Source organism: Monodon monoceros, unplaced genomic scaffold, assembly GCF_005190385.1.
Source record: "Monodon monoceros isolate NGI ecotype Baffin Bay Population unplaced genomic scaffold, NGI_Narwhal_1 Super_Scaffold_3, whole genome shotgun sequence".
Classification (NCBI taxonomy): domain Eukaryota; kingdom Metazoa; phylum Chordata; class Mammalia; order Artiodactyla; family Monodontidae; genus Monodon; species Monodon monoceros.
Window position 1 is genome coordinate 94,448,023 of NW_021703780.1, and position 19,655 is coordinate 94,467,677.

Consider the following 19,655-nt stretch of genomic DNA (forward strand, 5'->3'; position numbering starts at 1 on the left):
TGTCAGGAGAGGCTCTGCCTGCCTTCATTTCTTGGCTGTCCTCTCTGGGAACCCTGTTCATTCTCTGATGGGACCGTTTAGAATGCATGTGTTGCTGGTGGACTGGCTCCAGGGTGAATGCCTTCTTGCTTGGCTTAATTCAGAAATGACAGAAAAGCCCTTGAGGGGCCAAGATGAAGATGGAGTTCAGGGCTTTATAAACCATTTCCAGGTGGAGGCTGCCAAGCTCAGCCCAGTGAGGATGCTCTGGGAAGCGGTGGACAGTTGTTAGCTGGTGCCTGGTCCACGCTGGGTAGACCTGTCTGTCCTGGGATTTGGTGTATGGGCTTCATCTCCCCCTCCTGAGCCATCATCCCCCTGGGGTTCTGACCAAAGAGTGCCCCTGGGACAGAAATAAAAATCACTGTGTCCACAGTACTTAAAAACCAGGACCTGGTATTCACATCCAAGGCAGGAGGGCTGTGAGATCCAGCTGGACTTGGACTCACAGCGCTGTTCTTTTTTTTTTTCATTGAGGACTCTGAAAACAAGAGGCAGGGCTGCCGCTCTGCACAATCCCCGGGCACTATTCACATCAGCGTCTGTGTGGATCGTATGCCCTGGAGGTGTGCAGGGCACAGCCTGGGGGACCGTCCCTGCAGCCCTGGGAGAGAGAGGCTAAGCCCTGTAGGGCACGAGAGCTAAAAAGGAGCTTTTTGTCTCCACTGCCAGAGGGTTGCCTTGGGCACTCAGTGGAAGAACAAAATTGGGGAGATGTTTGTCTCAGAGAAGTTGATTTCCACTGTGAGATAGCAGTTACCAAAAATACTTATTGAGCTGAGCTAAGTCTTTTCTACTTAAATGCTAAAATAACCCTAAGCAGGAGGTACTAGTATGTCCACTTTACAGATGAGGAAACTCAGGGTGGGTAATGGGGGAACGGCGACCAGAGGGCAGAATTCGGACTCAGGTCTGTATGAAGCCCCATCCCACACTGTCAACCATTCTGCATGCAGTACTGGGGTCCAGGCACAAGGTTGTTCCTTGACGCTATTCCCAGGCAGTCCCCACTTCGGAGGAGCCAGGGACCGTCAAGGTCATCCAATCCCAACACCCGTCCCCTGCACAAATTCCTCCCACAGCTAGGATGTCCTTCCAGGACGAAGAGCTCCCCACGCATCTACTTTGGCCACTTGAGCTCTTTCTGGCCTTGAAAAGAGGCTGCCTCCCTATCATTTCACCCCGTTGGTCCTGAATCTGCCACCAGGGTGTCAGAGAACAAGGCTGGCCCCTCATCAGCTCTCTGAAGACAAGCGAGGATGCCTCCCTCAAGAGTTCTTGGAGCTGAGGGATAATGTTCCCTAAATGCACACATGGCGTCAGTGCAGTAATGTTTCCATTCTCTCAAGGACCACAGTCTCGTGCTGCTGTCTGGCATCTGAAAATGGGTGTTTGATATATTTTGTCTGGTTTCCTAGTTGTTTATGGCAGCAGGGCAATTCTGGACACTGTTCCTCTCGGCTAGGAGCAGAAGCCTCTCAGCATTGTTTTCATCCCATTTCCTCAGCATCCTACAAGTTCTTTGAACGTCAAGCGAACTTGTCCTTGAGAAACACAGACTGCAGCTTTTAGGTCCTGCCCATCCAGTGTCACCTTGGAACAACCTTAATAGGGACCTAAATTTGATGCTTCGTAGATCAGTGAGGTCGCAGAGCCTTAGCAGGGAAACCGTGTCAAACCGTTTTTCTGCTTCAGTTCTCATGTTCTCAATAGTTTGAAAGATATTTAAAGGGTCAGAGTGGCAGCCAGTCTGGTTTCATGGGAAAGTTTCCTAACTAATAATCACAGGACAGAATTCATGTGCTGACTCTGCTTGAATAAGACACTTCCCTTCTCTAAGCCTCAGATTTCCCATCTGAAAAATGGGAAGGTTGGAGCTGGTGGGCCCAAGGATCCCCTTCCAGCTTTACAATTCCATAGTTTCAGGCAAACTGTCTGGAATCCAATTACGGATTCACATGGTTGGTAGAATTAGAATGGTCTTCATATTCGCAGCACAGAATAAGTAGAATTACTTAGAGAGGAGGGTACAGAGTGAAGACAAAAGCAGACTTTCAGAACAAACATATCATGGAAATGGAAGGGGAGGTCCCCCCAGCAGCCTTCAGCATCCCGCTTTCCAAATGGCCACGCCGGAGTCCCTGCCCGCAGGGGCCAACCTCATAGGATGCTGAGCTGCCATACACGGCGGAGGGAAGCGGGCCTCCAGAAGGCCAAGCTTTTCAGAGAGAGCCCAGGGCAAGGCTTCTTCCTCGCATGCAGAGACTGGTCATCATCACCATCATTCTAATAGCTTTATTTTTGAAAGGCACACCAATTTCAGTGGGTAGAGGGAAAAAACCTGATCTGAGGGAAGCAGGGGACATACTGTGAAAAATGGAAGGGAGACCACTGGCTCTGCAAATTACAAAATTTTACACCCTTTGGGGGTGTCTCTGGATAGATTCCCCCAATCTCCTCATCGCGGCACCCCTTTGATGTTAATTCTGCTCCTCTCACCAGGGTCAGGATCTTCATAGGTGGCTGTGCAGTAATACAATAGCTGGGCTTCCTGTGCTTTTGGAGTGACAACCTATAGAAAGTCAGCCTGAGGTGCCTAAGTTCCTGAAAGGGACATACTCATGCCTCTCGCGCTTTGGGGTGCATGAGAATCCCCTCTGGAACAGGGTCGCGAGTGCCCGGACCCAGATCGCACTCCAGACGCATGTATCTAACTGGCGGGGGCCGAGCGGGGCATCCCCAAGTTAACACAGCTCCCCAGGTGATTTGGGCGTGCAGCAAAGCTTGAAAACTCATCAACTAGATCAAGGGTCAGCAAACTTTCTTTAAAGAGCCAGATAGGGCTTCCCTGGTGGCGCAGTGGCTGAGAGTCCGCCTGCCGATGCAGGGGACACGGGTTCGTGCCCCGGTCTGGGAAGATCCCACATGCCGCGGAGCGGCTGGGCCCGTGAGCCATGGCCACTGAGCCTGCGCGTCCGGAGCCTGTGCTCTGCAACGGGAGAGGCCACAGCAGTGAGAGGCCCGCGTACCGCAAAAAATAAAAATAAATAAAGAGCCAGATAGTAATCGTTTTCGGCTTCACAAGCCACATGGCCTCTGTCACACCTATTCAGCTTGGCCCTTGTAGCAGGAAATCATCCATAGACAGTACGTAAATGAATGAATGTGACTGTGTTGTAATAAATCTTTATTTAGGGACACTGAAATTCAAATTTCTCATCATTTTCATGTGTCCCAAAAGAGTTCATAGGCCATATAAAAAGAGGTGATGGACTGGATTCTGCCAGTGGGCTGTAGTTTGCCAACCCCTGATATAGACCAACCCTCCCATTTTACAGATAAGAAACTTGCCAGGGGTCTGTGGTGGGCTAGTGTTCAGGCTGGGATTAGAGCCCAAGGCCATGCCATTTCCATAATTCCAGGTTGCCTATGACAGATTGCAGAAATGGCCGTTGTGACACCACTGAGGATCTTTCCAGATGTGTCTGTGTCCCCTGCAATCTGGGTGCCTGGAAAGAGTGAGGTGGGACCAAGGGGGTGTCCACCTCAGAAACGCGTCTGGTGACATGAAGAGCATGAAGAAAGGAAAAATAATGTGGACACAATCTCAAAGAACATCTATTTGTCAGCATTTTGCATTTCAAAGCGTTCTGCGTTCCCAACGCCTCGCACAGCATCCTGAGCGTCTACATGGACCAACAGAGCAAAGGGCAGCTTCCTCCCCCACTTCCACGTGTGGAAGGTTTGGGGACGTCAGAGGACCCGGTGGGACACTGGGCTTTCCTTCACTTCCTTCCTCGTCTTCCTCTCTCCGCTTCCCGCTCTGCTGCTGCCTCCCTCACCCCGCCCCATAAACCAAAAGTGCCCTCACCTCTCTTCTTAAAGAATCAGTTTCCTCCATGACTGGCTCATACAGAATATTATTGGGTCATGAATAAAATGCCCCAGTTCCATAAAACAAGCAACCCGTTCTCATGAGCACGAAAAGAAAAGCCTTCTTGCATTTGCCCTGTACCGTTTTTAGGGTCCTATTCATCTTGAGAGATAATTTCTCTGGAATTATCATTGAGATCTGCGATTTTAACATGTCTCAAATGGCAGCCCACTGAATGTGAACTTGGACTGGAAGCTTCTCCTCAAATAACGCTGGAAATGCTGCCTTCTCTTCCCCTTAATGTCACACTGCACACCCGTGCGTTAAAAACAAGAAGCAGCCTTGCACTGAAGAAATGTGTTTAACCTTCTGTAGCCTGCTGACCTCCATCACCGCTGAGCCCTTTCCCTGGGCCACATCCTGACCTCCTGGGGGAACTGGTCCAGGCAGCAGAACCGCCCCCCCACCCAGAGCATCTGCAACTCCCACGTGGCCCAACCTGATTCTACCTTATGTTATGGTTTCCACCTGATTTTCTCTCCCTCTCCCACCCCAACTGCAGTCTCCTTGAAGGTTGTGATGGGGCCTCCTTCTTTTCATATTAGACTAGGATTTCTCAACCTCAGCACTACTGACATTTGGGACTGGATAATTCTTTGCTGTGGAGGGAGCTGTCCTGTGCATTGTAGGATGTTTAGCAGCATCCTTGGCCTCCACACTATAGACGTCATAGCACCCCATTGGGACTATCAAAGTTGTCTCCATACTCAGTCTTAAAAAAGAACAAAATAGGGCTTCCCTGGTGGCGCAGTGGTTGAGGGTCCGCCTGCCAATGCAGGGGACACGGGTTCGTGCCTCGGTCCGGGAGGATCCCACGTGCCGTGGAGCGGCTGGGCCTGTGGGCCATGGCCGCTGAGCCTGCGGGTCCGGAGCCTGTGCTCCGCAACGGGAGAGGCCACGGCAGTGAGAGGCCCGCGTACTGCAAAAAAAAAAAAAAAAAAGAAAAAAATAATGCCATTTGCAGCAACATGCATGGACCTAGAGATTGTCATACTGAGTGAAGTAAGTCAGACACAGAAAGACAAATATTATATGATATTGCTTATATGTGGAATCTAAAAAAAGGGTACAAATGAACTTACTTACAAAACACAAGTAGAGTCATGGATGTAGAAAACAATCTTATGGCTATCAGGGTATGGGGGGTGGAGGGATAAATCAGGTGGCTGGGATTGACATATACACACTACTATATATAAAATAGATAACTAATAAGAACCTGCTGTATAGCACAGGGAACTCTACTCAATACTCTGTAATGGCCTATATGGGAAAAGAATCTAAAAAAAAAAAAAGAGTGGAATATGTATATGTATAACTGATACACTTTGCTCTACAGCAGAAACTAACACAACATTGTAAATCAACTATGCTCCAATAAAAAGTTTTTTAAAAAAAAGTGTCTCCAGACATTGTCAAATGCCCCCTGGGGACAGATCTGACCTTGGCTGGGAACCACTGATGTAGACCATCAAGGCATGTGTCTGGTAGCCCCACAGTCAAAATTTGTGCTAAATGATTAAATGCATCAGGCTCCTGAGTTTAGAAAAGAAGGGTTCCTCCAGGCAGGCCTGGCTGTGAAGCACCCATGCAACTGCCCTGACATGTCTCTGGCTTAGGCCTGCCCCATCCCGCGGTAGGTCTTCATGTAGCTCACTTGACCTAACAAGCTCTAAATCGCGTGTGTTCCAGCATCTGAGACACAGCACGCCTAAGGGGACACGGCCAGGAAGGGAGGGGAGCGGTTTTCCTCTCACACTGGGAACCCTCTGGATATCTAAACCTTAACAGCAGGACACAAAGCAGCCAACTGCTTTTGTTTTTAATTGTCAGAGGGAAGTGTCAGGCCTCAAGTCACTGTGAAGCTTCCCCAGGACGCTTTTTCTTTTCCCAGCCCCAGGACAAAGCCTTGGCAAGGGACATCAATCTCTCCAGCCCGAGGGGTTTCCTAAACTCATTCCCTTCCCCCCAGGTCCTGTCCACCAGTTTCCTGAAGAAAATTTCCAGCTGTATTTTAACTTCAGGATGAGTGCTAAAGAGTTTACAAGTTGCTGAAGCTCTGAGGCTCATGAATCTTGGGAGACAATTTCAATGATTCTTTAGAGCAGGGATCAGTAGACTTTTTTTAAATAAAGGGCCAGAGAGTAGATATTTTAGGTTCCATGGGCCACATGATCTCTGCTGCAATTACTCATCTGCTGTTGCCGCCCAAAGACAATATGTAAATGAATGGGCACAGCTGTGTTCCAATAAAACTTTATTTACAGAAGCAAGTTGTGGGCTGCGTTTAGCCCACAGGCTGTGAAGACTCCTGCTGTAGAACATCTCCAGTGATGAACCAGCCTTTGCCACCCCAGTGACCAAGAGGAAAAATGTGCTGCTCTTTTTACCCACGAAAGTCATACCCACATTCCCCACAGATAGATAGGAAGACGTGAGTTTCTGACGTCAAAGGCCTTTTGGGCTCCGGTTACCATTTGTCTGCTGCTAACCTTTTCAAGTTACTAAAGTTAAACTTTGAGCTTGCTTTCCAAAGCGTAGGTGCTCCAGCGGGAGATTCTGCCTCTCTTTTCTGGAGGTTGATCTCACTTGTCCCCATCCCACCCCCCAGGAAAATGTGCAAGTCATGCAAATGCAGTCAGGAGGACCACTGCCTGAGCTCGGACCTGGAAGACGATCGGAAAATTGGCCGCTTGCTGATGGACTCCAAGTATTCCACCCTCACGGCCCGAGTGAAAGGCGGGGACGGCATCCGGATTTACAAGAGGAACCGAATGATCATGACCAACCCCATTGCCACCGGGAAAGATCCCACTTTTGACACCATCACCTATGAGTGGGCTCCCCCTGGAGTCACCCAGAAACTGGTAAGAGAGCTTCCTGCAACCAAGTGGTTGTTTCCCTACCCTTCCTTGTAAATAGGAGCCATGCCATAGGTTCCTGAATGTCAAAGACAAGGTAAGAAGTGGGCCAGTTTGCAAAAATGGTAGGAAAATAGCTTTGGTTTCGAACCTGCTCCTGCCTCATTCCGTGATCTTGAAGTGAAAACTGTCTGGGCCTCAGTTTTCCTCATCCATGAAATGGGTAGAGGTGTTCACGTGAATTCTAAGGGGCCCTTTCAGCTCTAGTACAGGGCTGCTCATGGTTCCCTTTAGGTTCCCCACTTCTGAACAGAGGATGGTTCATTGTTCAGAACTCTCAGAGTGCTCATGTTCATCCGTAAGTTCCTCATTTTCCCTCAAAGTGGCCTGGGATGTGCCCTTTGCAAGTCTCGGGGAGAGCACAGGAACACTTGTCTCTTCTCCCTAACTCCTGGGCTTAAAAGAGAGAAGTAAATTGGCTTTACACAACCCTAGGGAAGAGGCACCCAGAGAAGGACAAGGCCCAGAGAGAGCAGGTGACTTGCACAAGGTCACCCCGTGGCTGCCCACTAAAAGGACCCAAGAAAAGTCCCCATGCACAGGCCTCAACCCAGACCATTAAATCGGAAGCTCCAGATTGCAGGATCAGAATTATCAGTCATGAGTATTTAAACGAAGCCCCAGGTAATACCCCATGTGGGCCCCCTTCAAGACCCAGAGCAGTGGACCAGCGCCCCTCAAATTTCCACAAGCGTAAAAGCCATCTGGAGAGCATGCAGAAACACAACGAGTAGGCTCAGGGCCGTTCTGAGGATCTGCAGTCCCGCCAAGCTCCCAGAGCACACCTGGAGTAGCAAGGACCCAGATGATTTCTACAGGTTAGTGAGATTAAAAAAACCCTACGGTGTTAGAGATGCAAGCCTGACGTTGAATTCCATCTCTCCTGGGAGAAAAGGAGAGCCTTTTGAGACCCGTGTGTCCCTGTCCCTGCGGGCTCTCCCCACAGCTCCTGCTACGCCCCCTCACTGAGTACCTTGCATGGCAATGACCTTCCACCTTCCTGCCCTGGACCACTCTACGGCAGGCCTGGGCTCCCTAGGCTCTTGCCCTCCTCGGGGACTTTGCACATGCTGTTCCCTCTCCTTGAAACATCCTTTCCCGGTTCTCTGCATGGCTGGCTACTTCTGCCAGTCCTATCTCAGACAGGCCGTCCCTCACTACCCAATCTGTGGAAGATGTCACCCATCCCTCTACTACATTTCTTCTCTCTCCCAGTTCTCCATGGTTTCTTTAGAAGCTCTTATTTCGAGCTGTCATTGTCTCATGCGTGTCTGTGCTTCGTCATCACCTCTCCCCTACACTGGAGTGAAGCAAGGCCCACGAGAGCACGCGCGTGCCTGTCCTGTGTACCATCTCATTCCTCGCCTTACACTGCACAGGGCAAGCAGCAGGCTTGAGGCGTATTTGTGCCACGTCGCCTCCCAGCCAACGACATTCCACGTGTGGTCTGGGGACTGGCACTGCTACACAAAATCCTTGTGACTGGTCCCCAATCGGAAGCACAGAGATTGAGAATAAATGTTGGGAAATTTTTGTGGCACTTGACATCCAAGTGCGTGATGGCTGAGCAGAGCTCCTGCGTGGTCAGCCTCACGTGCAAATCTCATGTGGCCTGAGCTACATTCTCATCACATGCACTGAGCCCACAAATCATCCTGCAATCCGTGGAAAAAACACCAAACAAATCTTGATCCTTCACCATAGAAGGTTCGAGCAGCACAGTGCTAAGCTGGAGCTTAAGAGGGGGAAAAATCCCTTCTAGATAAAGCGAAGAGAGGCAAAGTTTTTTTGTGTTTTTTTTTAAAGCTTTGCTTTTTGAGAAGCATATTTTAAAAGAACACTTCAGCCTGCATGAGCTCAGCCACCCTGTGAGGTGAGGGTTAGTTTACATGTGAGGAAACACAGAATGCTGAACTGGACTTTGACAGCTCCAGTGGGTAGCCAGGGGCAGGTCGGGGGCCACGGAGGGCGGCACGGAATAGCAGCAGTGCCAGGCGGTTCCGAACGCAGGTCTGCCCTCCAGCACCCGGGCCTGGGTGAGCCATCAGTGGGTCTCCAAGATGTGAGTGGAAACTAAAGCAAGCAGCTCATAAAAGAGCCAGCTGTGGGCGTCAGGAACTGACTGGTGAAAACCCCAAACGCTTCAGCCCCAGTCTAATCAGAGGAAGGCATCGTCGGGCCGTGATTAATGCCGGCTCATAAAACCACATGGGATAAAGGCCGCTCTGTCTGCCCTGCGTCTGGCCTGCCCGAGCAAATCACATTTCTGAGATTGGATGGCTTTCTTCCCACTCACCCTTCCGACTTTTTTTTTAATTACCAAGTGATCGGGACTGATTATATTTTGGAAATGGAACTGAATCTTGCTGTCACCCTTCCCAACCAGAATAAAAGCCAGAGAAATGCTTCAAAGACTAAAGTCTTCAAAGACTAAAGTCACAATAAACCTAATTGCTAGTACGTATTGAGTACTTACTATGAGCCAGGCACTACACTAAGAGCCATACATGCACGATCGCATCTGATTTTCCAACACTGTTAGGGTTGTACTATTATTACCCTCATCTACAGAAGAAGAAACCGAGGCTCAGGGAGGTGAATGGGTCTTTGAAAGTTAGCCGGGAATTTGTGGGGAGGCAAGACGGAGAAGATGAAGGGAACCAGCATCCATGGAGTATTTGTATATGAAGGATATCAACACCTCACCACTCCCTGTGCACTGGATGCATTACTGCCCCCATTTTACAGGAGGGCAAACAGAAGCTGTTGAGGAGCACATACAGGGCTGGCATTCACTCGTACCCCATCCTCTGCTCCCTTACCCGTGGCAGTCAGCGCACTGTCTCCCACTGAGCCCTCATTGGGCCTCAGAATCCTACTCAACACAGCACTCCAGGCTGCCATGATTGACCAGGATTAACGTGTAACGTGAAGCCCATTTGCTCTCTTTGTCTGACAGCTGGAGAAGAATCAGGAAGCGCAGAATCAGGACTGGGTTTTCTGATTCCAGAGTCTGTGTGTGTCCCACTGCCCAACCCTGGGAAAAGAGCATCCTTCTACTCCACTTTTCTCTCTGCTCTTTTGATTTCTCTCCTGAAAAAGCCTGGTTCCAGGAACCTCTTCACCCAGTATGGCTGTGCCAGACAGCAAAGCACCAAATGATTCAGAGCGTTTCTCACGAAAAACTTAAAACCTAAACCAATCTTTCCAACTGATCCTAGAAAAGGAATCTTGCTAAAGGTTTTGGGAACATGACCGTAGTCGGCTTCGTGGAGAAACACCTGAGAGCTTCTCTTGCAGGCTCTGAGCACCACCGGCAGCTCACTCTGACCCGGCCTCCCTCCCCATCTTCCCCTTCCCGAGTCCATGCCAACTGATCGTGATTGCCTGAGGGCTGCCTTGAGGTGGGTTCTGAGACCCTCATCAGGGTTGATTAGCAATGTCTGCCATCAGCGTGTGGCTCGGGAGTGTGGGAGGGGCCTCAGGCCAGCCAGGCAAGGCCAGCCATCACGAAACACATGCCCGTGGTAGCCAGATGCTGGGGCCTTGCCAGAGCAAAGGCAGAGAGCCGGTACCCAGCTGGGGCTTTGAGGACAGTGTGAGTGCAGGCGCAACCTCGACCACAGGGCTGGCTTATAAAGTCGGGCAGGGAGGGGTGCAGGCCCTCGAAGACCAGAGCCACACACAGATCCAGGGACTACAGCCTCCTGGCACCAGGCAATGCTTCCACAGCCCCCTCACCCTGAAATGATGACAAAAGGAAACCCCCCCAGAGATTGGGGGACATTTCTTTTCTCTTTGCAAATCATCCAACTTGTAGATAGTCAGTATAGAAGAAGTCGAGACCCAAGCTGCTGAGTTCAAAGCTGTCTCTACCGCATACTAGCTGTGTGACCTTCGGGAGGTTACTTAACTTCTCTGTGCCTCAGTTTCCCAAGGGATAATATTAGTACCTTTCTCTTAGGGGTGTTGTGAGAATTAAATGGGTTAACATAGTTCAGACACTTAGAAGAAGGTCTGGAACGCAGCGAGCAGCACGTAGGTGTTAGCTGTCCCTACCGTTCCTCGTACCACTCCACTGGGGGAAGAAAGCAGCCTTCCTAGAAGAGGCTGCTCTCCCATCAGCCGAATCCTCCGTGCGACCGGGGCTGCTTCAGCACTCGGAGTAAGTGAGATACTGGCCAGGTCTGGATGCCCATTCTGCCAGCATGAGCAAAGCTCTTGATTCCACTGCTGCAAAATCCTTCCTGAGATTCTAGGAGCCGGGCAGGCCCCAGGCAAGGAATAGGAAGGGCTGGCGGGGGTATTTCCCCTGCCCCGCCCCTGCTGCATCTCCCCAGGGTCCTGTGCCCTACCGTACCCTCATCCATCTCCTCAGGGCCCTGTGCCCCACCCCAGCCTCTTGGCTGTTGGGCTGCTGCTTCCCGTCCTCTGTTGGTCCCATCCCTTCCCCCACCCACTGCCCTCGGATGTCCTACTTCAGACTCCCCCAGGATTATCTATACAAGCACTCACTTCCAGGCCCCTGCAGGCTCCTAAAACAGAGCGGGCCTGGGAAGCTCTCCCACAAGGTCGCCAAGTGAGTCCTATGCACCGCAAAGTTTGAGACAAGGGTCTTCAGATCTACCCGTCTGGCCTGTTCTCGTCGGAGGCCACCTGCAGTTTCACACTGATCAAGAGAAAAGCCACGGTCTTCCCAAGACACAGCAGGAATCAGCCCCTGCCAGACGTGTCGTCAGCTGGGGGACCCCCCGGGGCTTCTGGTTCTTCTGAGTGTTGGGTGAAGGGCCTGGGACTCTTTGGCCAGCCAGCCTACTTTGGACCCTTTTCGGGGCTGCGGACTCGGCTGAGTGACACTGCTCTCCTCTTACTTGTGAGGAAGATCAAGTGAGGTGGCCACTGACTTCTCACAATGGCCCAGACCCTAACGATCATGCTTTCTACCCTGAACTTTGCAGATCAGGAAACGGAGGCCCAGAGAGGCTGGGTGCTTTCTTGATCTTACACAGAGAGCAGCAGCAGGGCCGGAGCTAGAAACCCAAATTTCCCGGCACCCCAGAATTCTGTGCACCACCCAGGCCAGTTCCTGTGTCTAGAAGGTGCCCTGAGAGTATGAGGGGCTGTGCAGGGGAACAGGGACGGAGAGGGTATGCGTGAGCCCGCAGGGCCGGGAGGTCTCAGCCGGGTCCCCCGGGATCCAGGGCTGAGCCGCCGAGGGTGGGGCCCTCACAGCCCCCCCTCAACTGCATTCCCACACCTGCCTCTCCCTGTTCTAAAAAAGCTCTTATCCGGAATTCATTTATTATGAAATTCAGCAAACCAGGCTCTGGAGTAGCACCCCCCACCCCCAGGTTCTCATACCCTGTTCCCTACAGACAGGCCGCAGCTGGGACTGTCCATTATGAATCGCATTTTCCATGTTGGTTAACACAACTCCAGGGTGAGTCCAGCCTCAAAGATGAGATATGGGGCAGGCAGATTCTAAGACGGTAAATACGGCAGCAACCATGGGGGCGTGGGAATGAGGCCGTCTGGTGGGCGAGTCAGGTACGGGTCAGGGTTAGGGTCGGGCACAGTGGAGGAGGACCATAGTCCAGGACAAACAACTGGCCCTTCACACTTCCTCATGCTGTGTGGCCTCGACCTTTACCTTCCCCTAATCTCCCCGTCCCTGGGACCCACCCAAGTGTAAGGTTTCTGCTCATTTCAAAAAAGCAAGCAAGCAAGCCAACAGAAGGCCATTGGACAGTCATCCATGGACATATTAATATTCAGATGGTCTACCATCTGTGCCAGCCCTGTTGGTGTGGAAATGTGATTGACCTGAGACCTTGTCGATTCTACTATTAGAAGGTGCCTTTGCATATTTTTAAATTAATAAACTATGAAATACCTTCTGCCTATAGTGATTTAATTATACTTTGCCAAGAAAAGCGATTTTAAACTAGATCGACATTTTTTTTTTTAAATGAGAAGCATTGCCATGAGGTAAATGAGGTAAAAATATTGTGTTTTTTTTGTTTTTTGTTTTTTTTTTTAAATATTCAGTTTTGAAGGAAACAAAAATCCTTGTTGCAAAGCTAGCAAATCTAAAAGGAACGTCTACTGAAATTACCCAATTCTCATCAAGAATGTGAATCTGTGAATGTGACTCAGGGGAGAGTGGAAGCTTATTTAGGTCTCTTTCCAGTGTTCCCCAAATTCACCCCGTTTCTTCCTTGAGAATAATCCTTGGGTTCTGCAGAGACCTGAAGCAGCCCAGGTCTTGCCAGGGCTCAGATCTCTGCCCGGTGCTTGGGAATCATGGTGCTGGGTCTCCTCTTCCCCAGGGCCTGCAGTACATGGAGCTCATCCCCAAGGAGAAGCAGCCAGTGACGGGCACCGAGGGCGCCTACTACCGCCGGCGTCAGCTCTTGCGTCAGCTCCCTATCTACGACCAGGACCCCTCTCGCTGCCGCGGACTTTTGGAGAACGAGCTGAAGGTGATGGAGGAGTTTGTGAAGCAGTATAAGAGCGAGGCCCTGGGTGTGGGCGAAGTGGCCCTTCCCGGGCAGGGCGGCTTGCCCAAGGAGGAGGGGAAGCAGCAGGAGAAGCCCGAGGGCGCAGAGACGGCCGCCCCAACTACCAACGGCAGCATCAGCGACCCGTCCAAGGAACACGTAAGTCTCTCCCATCCATCCATCCATCCATCGGGTCTGGCTGAAACCGCCCAGGCCAGGGCTGCAGGGTCAGGTCCCCAGCCCCAGGCTCTGTTCCCTCATTCCTGACTTCATTCGTGGTCATGGTCCAGGAGAGGTCACAGACAAGCAAACCGTTGCAGTGCGGAGAAAGGGCATCTGTCCTTGCTTGGGGGTGAGGGTAGGCTTGGGGGAGAGGTGAGGCCCACGCTGGCCTTGGGAGAATAATTAAGAGTGCCCCAGGCCTTCGGGCTCTTCGGGGAAGACCTGTGTTGCCTTAAAGAGGTGATCATGTGCAAAAAAAGGTGAAAGTCTCAGACAGCACAGCACAGAGGACCGAATGAAGTCCCAGGTGGCTGGAAGTGTGGTACCAGGGTGCAGGGGGGCCCAAGGCTGGCGAGGTCAGCAGGGGCACGCTTCCGGAAGGGCACGCCCTCCGTCCATCCATCACTCAAGCATTGATTGGCCTGTACTGTCCGCCGAGCCCCAGGAAATCTAACAAGCAGAGGACACTGTCCCCGTATTGGGATGCTATAGATTTAGGACTTTACTCCAAGGGCCGTAGGGAGAGGTGGCGGGCTTGAGATTCGGGCCACGTGGGGCTGTTTGCTAACTTTCATGGGCCCCCAACCCCTATCAGCCAAGAGGCTTCATGCTTCTATGTGACATTTGGAGATAAAAGTCCCAATATATAGGGTCCTCAAGTAAACCACCTGCCTTGCTGGGAACAGGCTAGCCGTCACCCACGTGAGCCAGACACCCCAGGGAAATGCCAGCCCGAACGATGCTGTCAGTACGTCCAGAAGGGGCCGGGTCTTTCTTCTCTGCAGTGACTCACACTTGTTATCCAAAACCTGCGTCCTGCATCTCCCACCCCCGCCCCCGGGCCCGTTCATTTGGGATTGCCATCCAACGCAAAGAACAAGGAGACAAAAAGACAAAAGAATGAAATTGATTTTCACTAGCACAAATTGGTGATGGTCTTGAAAAGACCCATTTCTCAGGAAGAATTCACATGCCAGGAACTTCTGAAAACATTAGATACAGTTACCATGTTTCATAAACTAGCCTCGTCCCCAGGCCTGCCTTCTATCCACCCTCCAGCAGCCATCGATCTTTAACACATTAGTACCGCATAATTCCAGGCTGGAACGCAACGTCTTTAAGTCTGTGACGTTTCCCAGTTGCCATTCCCAAGAGAGAAATGCTGATCTGAGAACGTATTTTATCCTGGACTCAGCCCACGGGTTTGGACAGTGTGGAAGTGGGGCAGACGCGGCCTGAGATCCCAGGGCCTTGGCAACAGTCAACTTTAGGAAATGGCTGTGACACTTCGGAAGCATTTAAACAAGACCAGGCAGTAAATAGGGAATGCGAAGGAAGCCGATATTGGTGGGTCGGGCTGGCTGGGAAGACAGACTTTTCCTTCCTGACCCTAACCCCAATCTTAATTAGGTAACAAATTATGTCATTAGTAGACTCACGTCCATCACCCCCTCTAAGTGCTGAGGTCCTGTCTTGTCCATCTCTGTATCTGCAGCAGCAGTCATCAATATAATATAGAGAATAGGTGCTTGATAAATATGCGATCCATGAATGACTGAACAAGAGAATGAATGAATGAATGTTCAAACTAAATTTTGTTTTCGTTTTTGTCTGCGTCCGGTCTCAGTTGCAGCACGCAGGATCCTTCGTTGTGGCGTGCAGGCTTCTCTTTAGTTGTGGCGCGTGGGCTCTGTAGTTGCGGCACGCAGGCTTTCTAGTTGTGGTGCGCAGGCTCAGTAGTTGTGGCGCACAGGCTTAGTTACCCCGCAGCATGTGGGCTTTTAGTTCCCCAACCAGGGATCAAACCGGCGTCCCCTGCATTGCAAGACAGATTCTCAACCACTGGACCACCAGGGAAGTCCCATGTTCGAACTAAACTGATCCTCAAAAGATGGGGACCACTTGGGTGGCCATTTTGCCTGAAAGGACGATGAGATTTCAAGTTCACATGCCTTAAGCACCTGCTGTGTGCCACGTGCTATGCTCAGTACTTCCAGGTCTTGGATTAATTTGAACTGTTACCTGGTAGGTGGATTTCACCAGCCCCATTTTACAGGTGAGCAGTCAGAGATTCACAGAAGAATGGTGGCTTGTCAGAGGCTCCATCGTTTCTAAAGGGCAGAAGCTGGATCATCATACTCTTTCTACTGCGTGATGCTGAGTTATAAAACCCTACTTGTTATCTGTATTTAACTCCCTGTTTATCTCCTTGAAGCCGGGGAGCAGATTCTATTAAGGTAGCTAAGTAGCCTGCCAGGCCATAGATGGCTTGTCCCCGGCAGCCCTGCCATTGGGCCTGACTGTGGGCTCGCTGCCTGAACTGCTCTGCTCTACCCCAGGGGGCGGCATATCAAGGGGACATGGGCGCTGGCTGTCCTGGGTGCTGGGCTCCTCTTGTTCTCATAAAAGGGCAGGTAGGACAGTTACCACAGACAAGCATCAGGCACGAAGCCTGACTTTTGCTCCCCTGACGAGGGCCACAAACTTTGCTAGAAGCAGTCAGGGCATTCAACTTGAGAACCCAGGTACAGGGAGGAAGCATAGGACTGACACCCCAAATCAAACAGTGATTTATGAAAGAAAAGGCGGCAAAAAGAAGGACATGTGAAATGTATCACACTGGAGCTACGATGGTAACATATCACACTTTATCATCCTAATGGTGACGTTATTACTGTTGTTAGCGGCTACCATTTAGCGGGCTTTCTCTGGACCGAGGACAGAGCTAAGCAGGAGGGTATCTGATGTAAAGCTCCCAACCGCCCAAGGGAGGCTATAGGATTCGAACCAACTCAGCCCCCAAACCCCTCTTTCCTGTTTCCCAAAGCTTATTCCTAGAAAGCTCATGGCCATGAAGCTATAAACGGGCCATGTGGCCATGTAAAGGGGACATCAGACTAAACAAAACAAAATGGGTTTCTTTAGGGCTGGACTTCTCAGAGCCTTTAGGAGGCCACAGCAGTGGTTCTCAAACTAAAGTCAGCTGGAAGCCGGCTAAAATCCAGAGGCCTGGGTCCCACCCCAGACTTGTTGGTGCAGGTGGAGGCTGAGAATCTGAATTCCTAACGAGTCTCCAGGTTGATGCCAACGCTGGGGGCCACACTTTGAGATCCACTGCTAAAGAGGGTTAAAAATGACCTTACATTTAAGCTCAGCCAAAATGATACTGCCGATCTGGTATACAGGGAGGGTCCAAGAGATGCTAACGGGGGCATTTTCTAGATTTATGTGGCCCCCTGGCTTAGGGTGTCCGGCTTTGAGAACACTGCACAGCACTCTTGAATTCCTTGAACTCTCCACGGGGAGTGGTGGAAACACAGGCACAGAACATAGCCCCCTGCTCTATACCCGCCCCGAATGCCCCTCCTAGAGCGTACTACACTCTACACTTGGCAGCCGGAGGCCACGAGCCCTGCTTTCTCTGAGCTGCCGGTAGCCTACACCCCACAGCGGTTCTCCCAGGAGCTCGCTCGGCTCTGTCCTGCTGCTGGGCGGCCTGTTACAGTCGTGCCCTTCCTCGGAGACCCTGGCTGCCAAGTCCTCCCCCCAACCCCAGGCCCCTCCACCAGACTGTCCAGACCAGAGGAGCATTATCGCCAAAAGGCTTTTCCAAGTCGCCTGTGTGGAATCCCCACCCACGGGCTGAGCGCTGGGTGAAGCCGGAGGGCGGTGGGCCAGCTGGGTGACGGGAGCAGCACCCTCTGAGCCGACCCATCCTCATGGCCGGGACTCTTCACTTACTCGGATCTGAGTAAGGCCCTCCGCCAGGCCTTCCCACGGGCCCCGTGACAGGACGGGCAACCTGAAATGAGCCGTGGCACGTCTGGGAATGAACCCCAAAGCTGCGGCCGCCCATGCCGACCTCAGGGCAGGTCCCTGCAAGTGTCATCCTGACCCTGAGCTCAGGAGAGGCAGTGGCATGGCAAGTGCCCTGAGAGTCATCCCTCTTCATGAGGAAACGCCACGGCACAAAAATCCCAGATACTAACCAACCGCTGTCACTCCCAAAGCAGGCCCTTTAAATCAGTGAGGCCAAGTAAAAACACCCCAATATTTAGCCTCTTTCCCTGATTTGGCCCTCTGTGTGTGCGTGGAGCGGCGAGGGTGGTGGGGAATTGTTACCTCACAGCAGGCTCGTTCATCTCTTTGAATCCCCCGAACGACCGGCAAGACAGCTTGGGGTCGTTATGCCCATTTCACAGACGTGGAGCCTGAGGCACAGAGAGGTTAACTGGTTTGCCGGTGAGGTTCCAGCCCAGGTCCTTCCGCGGGGTCCCAGCAGGGTGGGGACAAAGCAAGGGCACGTGCATTTATGTTTGCTGGGGTGGGTGGCAGTGTGCAGAGTTACTCCCAGCCCAGCCTGGTGAAGAGCTTGAGGGCCTCTTGTCTGCGAGCCAAGAACAAGAGAAGGACGTGCCTGCCCCGCCCCAGTCCCACCCACCATGGGTTCTCAGGGGTCTTGCGGGCTTCGAAGTGTTCCGTGGCCGTGGAGCTGCCCACCCCAGCAGCCCAGACCATTCCACAGCAGCACGGCAGGGCCCCATATCTGCTTTCCAGGCCCCCACTCACGACCTCTCCCACCTGGATGGATCCTACGGACACTGGACCTCAATGCTCGGACGGTGAACAGCTCTACCAGACCATTTCCCTGCGTTTAGAAAGTTTACTGGATATTTTCTCCGAAATTAAATATACCAATTTCCTGGGCATGGTCATCCTGCCCAGGAATTTCCGCCCTTCCCTACACCCCAAACTTGTAACCGAAGAAAGACGAAAGAAAGCCAGGACACAGCATTTAATGTCATCTCCGCCCTTTCGTAGTTTTCATCCCTGCCGGGAGACCCCAGCTCCTGCCTCATGGGCCAAGCCGTGGCCCCAGAGAAAGTGATTAAAAGGAGAACAGACTGAAAGAAGTGAAGACGTTGCTGGAAGTCGTAAAGATGTGTTAATTTGGTCCCAAATTACAGTGTAATGCCCCTGCCCCCTTTCCCCACAAGAATGCACAAAGGAGGGACCGGAGGTGTGGGTCCCCTCCCTCCCACGAGGTGGGCCTCTCAGATGGAAACTTAACAGCCGCTGGCGGCTCAGCCCGACTCCAGCCCCGACAAGGGACATACCTGTGGGCAAGGGACTTCAAGAACTTGGTCCGAGCAGATGTTTGGCTTGTGGGCCGGCAGGCTGGCCTTCCTGCCAGCCCCCCTCTGCGAATTCGAAACCACCGTGCGCCCCCAGGCCTGTAAGCCATGCCTGAGCTGGAGGACAGAGGATCAAAGGAAGCCCCCCCCCCCAAATTGCCATGGTTACCAGGCTTCTCAGCATCTACCTGCCACCTTGTTCACAGGGGAGATATTTCAGTGACATTAAAGGAGATTTTATTTGCCACAGAAAATTCCTCTTATCCTGCTTTTCATACTATAAATACTTTGCCGTGTTGCCTCATAAGCCTTCACAACTATCTCCCCCCCCTCCCCCGGCAAAGTGGGCTACATAAGAGTCCATTGACTAAAACAGGGGTTGGCAAACTTTTCCTATAAAGGGCAGATCGTGAATATTTCAGGCTTTACGAGCCACGAGGTCTCAGTCATAACCACTGGCCTCTGTCCTTGTGGCACTGACGCAGCCAAAGACAATACCTCAACAGATGACCAGGGCTGTGTCCCAATAAAACTTTATTTGCAAAACCAGGCAGCAGGCTGGATCTGGCCCCAGGGATGTACTTTGCTGACCCTGGAACTAGAAGAACCATAAAAAATGGTTTTCACCGTTTATGAATGACCTGGGCTTTGTTCCATTTTATTTTGCTACTGGAGGTTACTTGGTGACGCTGATAATTCTGAGGATGGTGTCACCTGCCATTCGTTGACGACCTACACTGTGCCACGTAGCACGCCAGAGGCTTCACACGGTTGTTTCATTCAATCCCAAGAACTACCCGGCAAGATATATCATCCCCCTCTCTAGTTGTCAGGCTGGTGAGCCGTGAAGCCAGAACTGGAACTCAGGCCTGCCTCACCTCAAACCCCGCACAGACTCCAAAGG

At 51.6% G+C, this 19,655-nt stretch overlaps 2 protein-coding genes across 5 annotated transcripts in view; one reads left to right on the top strand and one right to left on the bottom strand.

The window, feature by feature from the left end:
• The window catches only part of SSUH2 (ssu-2 homolog), a 151,815-nt gene that overhangs the window by 45,866 nt on the left and 86,294 nt on the right, over nucleotides 1-19,655 (bottom strand). The window lies entirely within an intron of this gene.
• The window catches only part of LMCD1 (LIM and cysteine rich domains 1), a 58,235-nt gene that overhangs the window by 29,089 nt on the left and 9,491 nt on the right, over nucleotides 1-19,655 (top strand). For 2 of the 3 annotated variants that reach the window (XM_029242203.1, XM_029242204.1), the window contains exons 3-4: nucleotides 6,585-6,840; nucleotides 13,224-13,553. In XM_029242203.1, the coding sequence (XP_029098036.1) occupies nucleotides 6,585-6,840; nucleotides 13,224-13,553 (586 nt within the window). The remainder of the gene's footprint in view (nucleotides 1-6,584; nucleotides 6,841-13,223; nucleotides 13,554-19,655) is intronic. The other variant, XM_029242205.1, reaches the window with a different exon arrangement.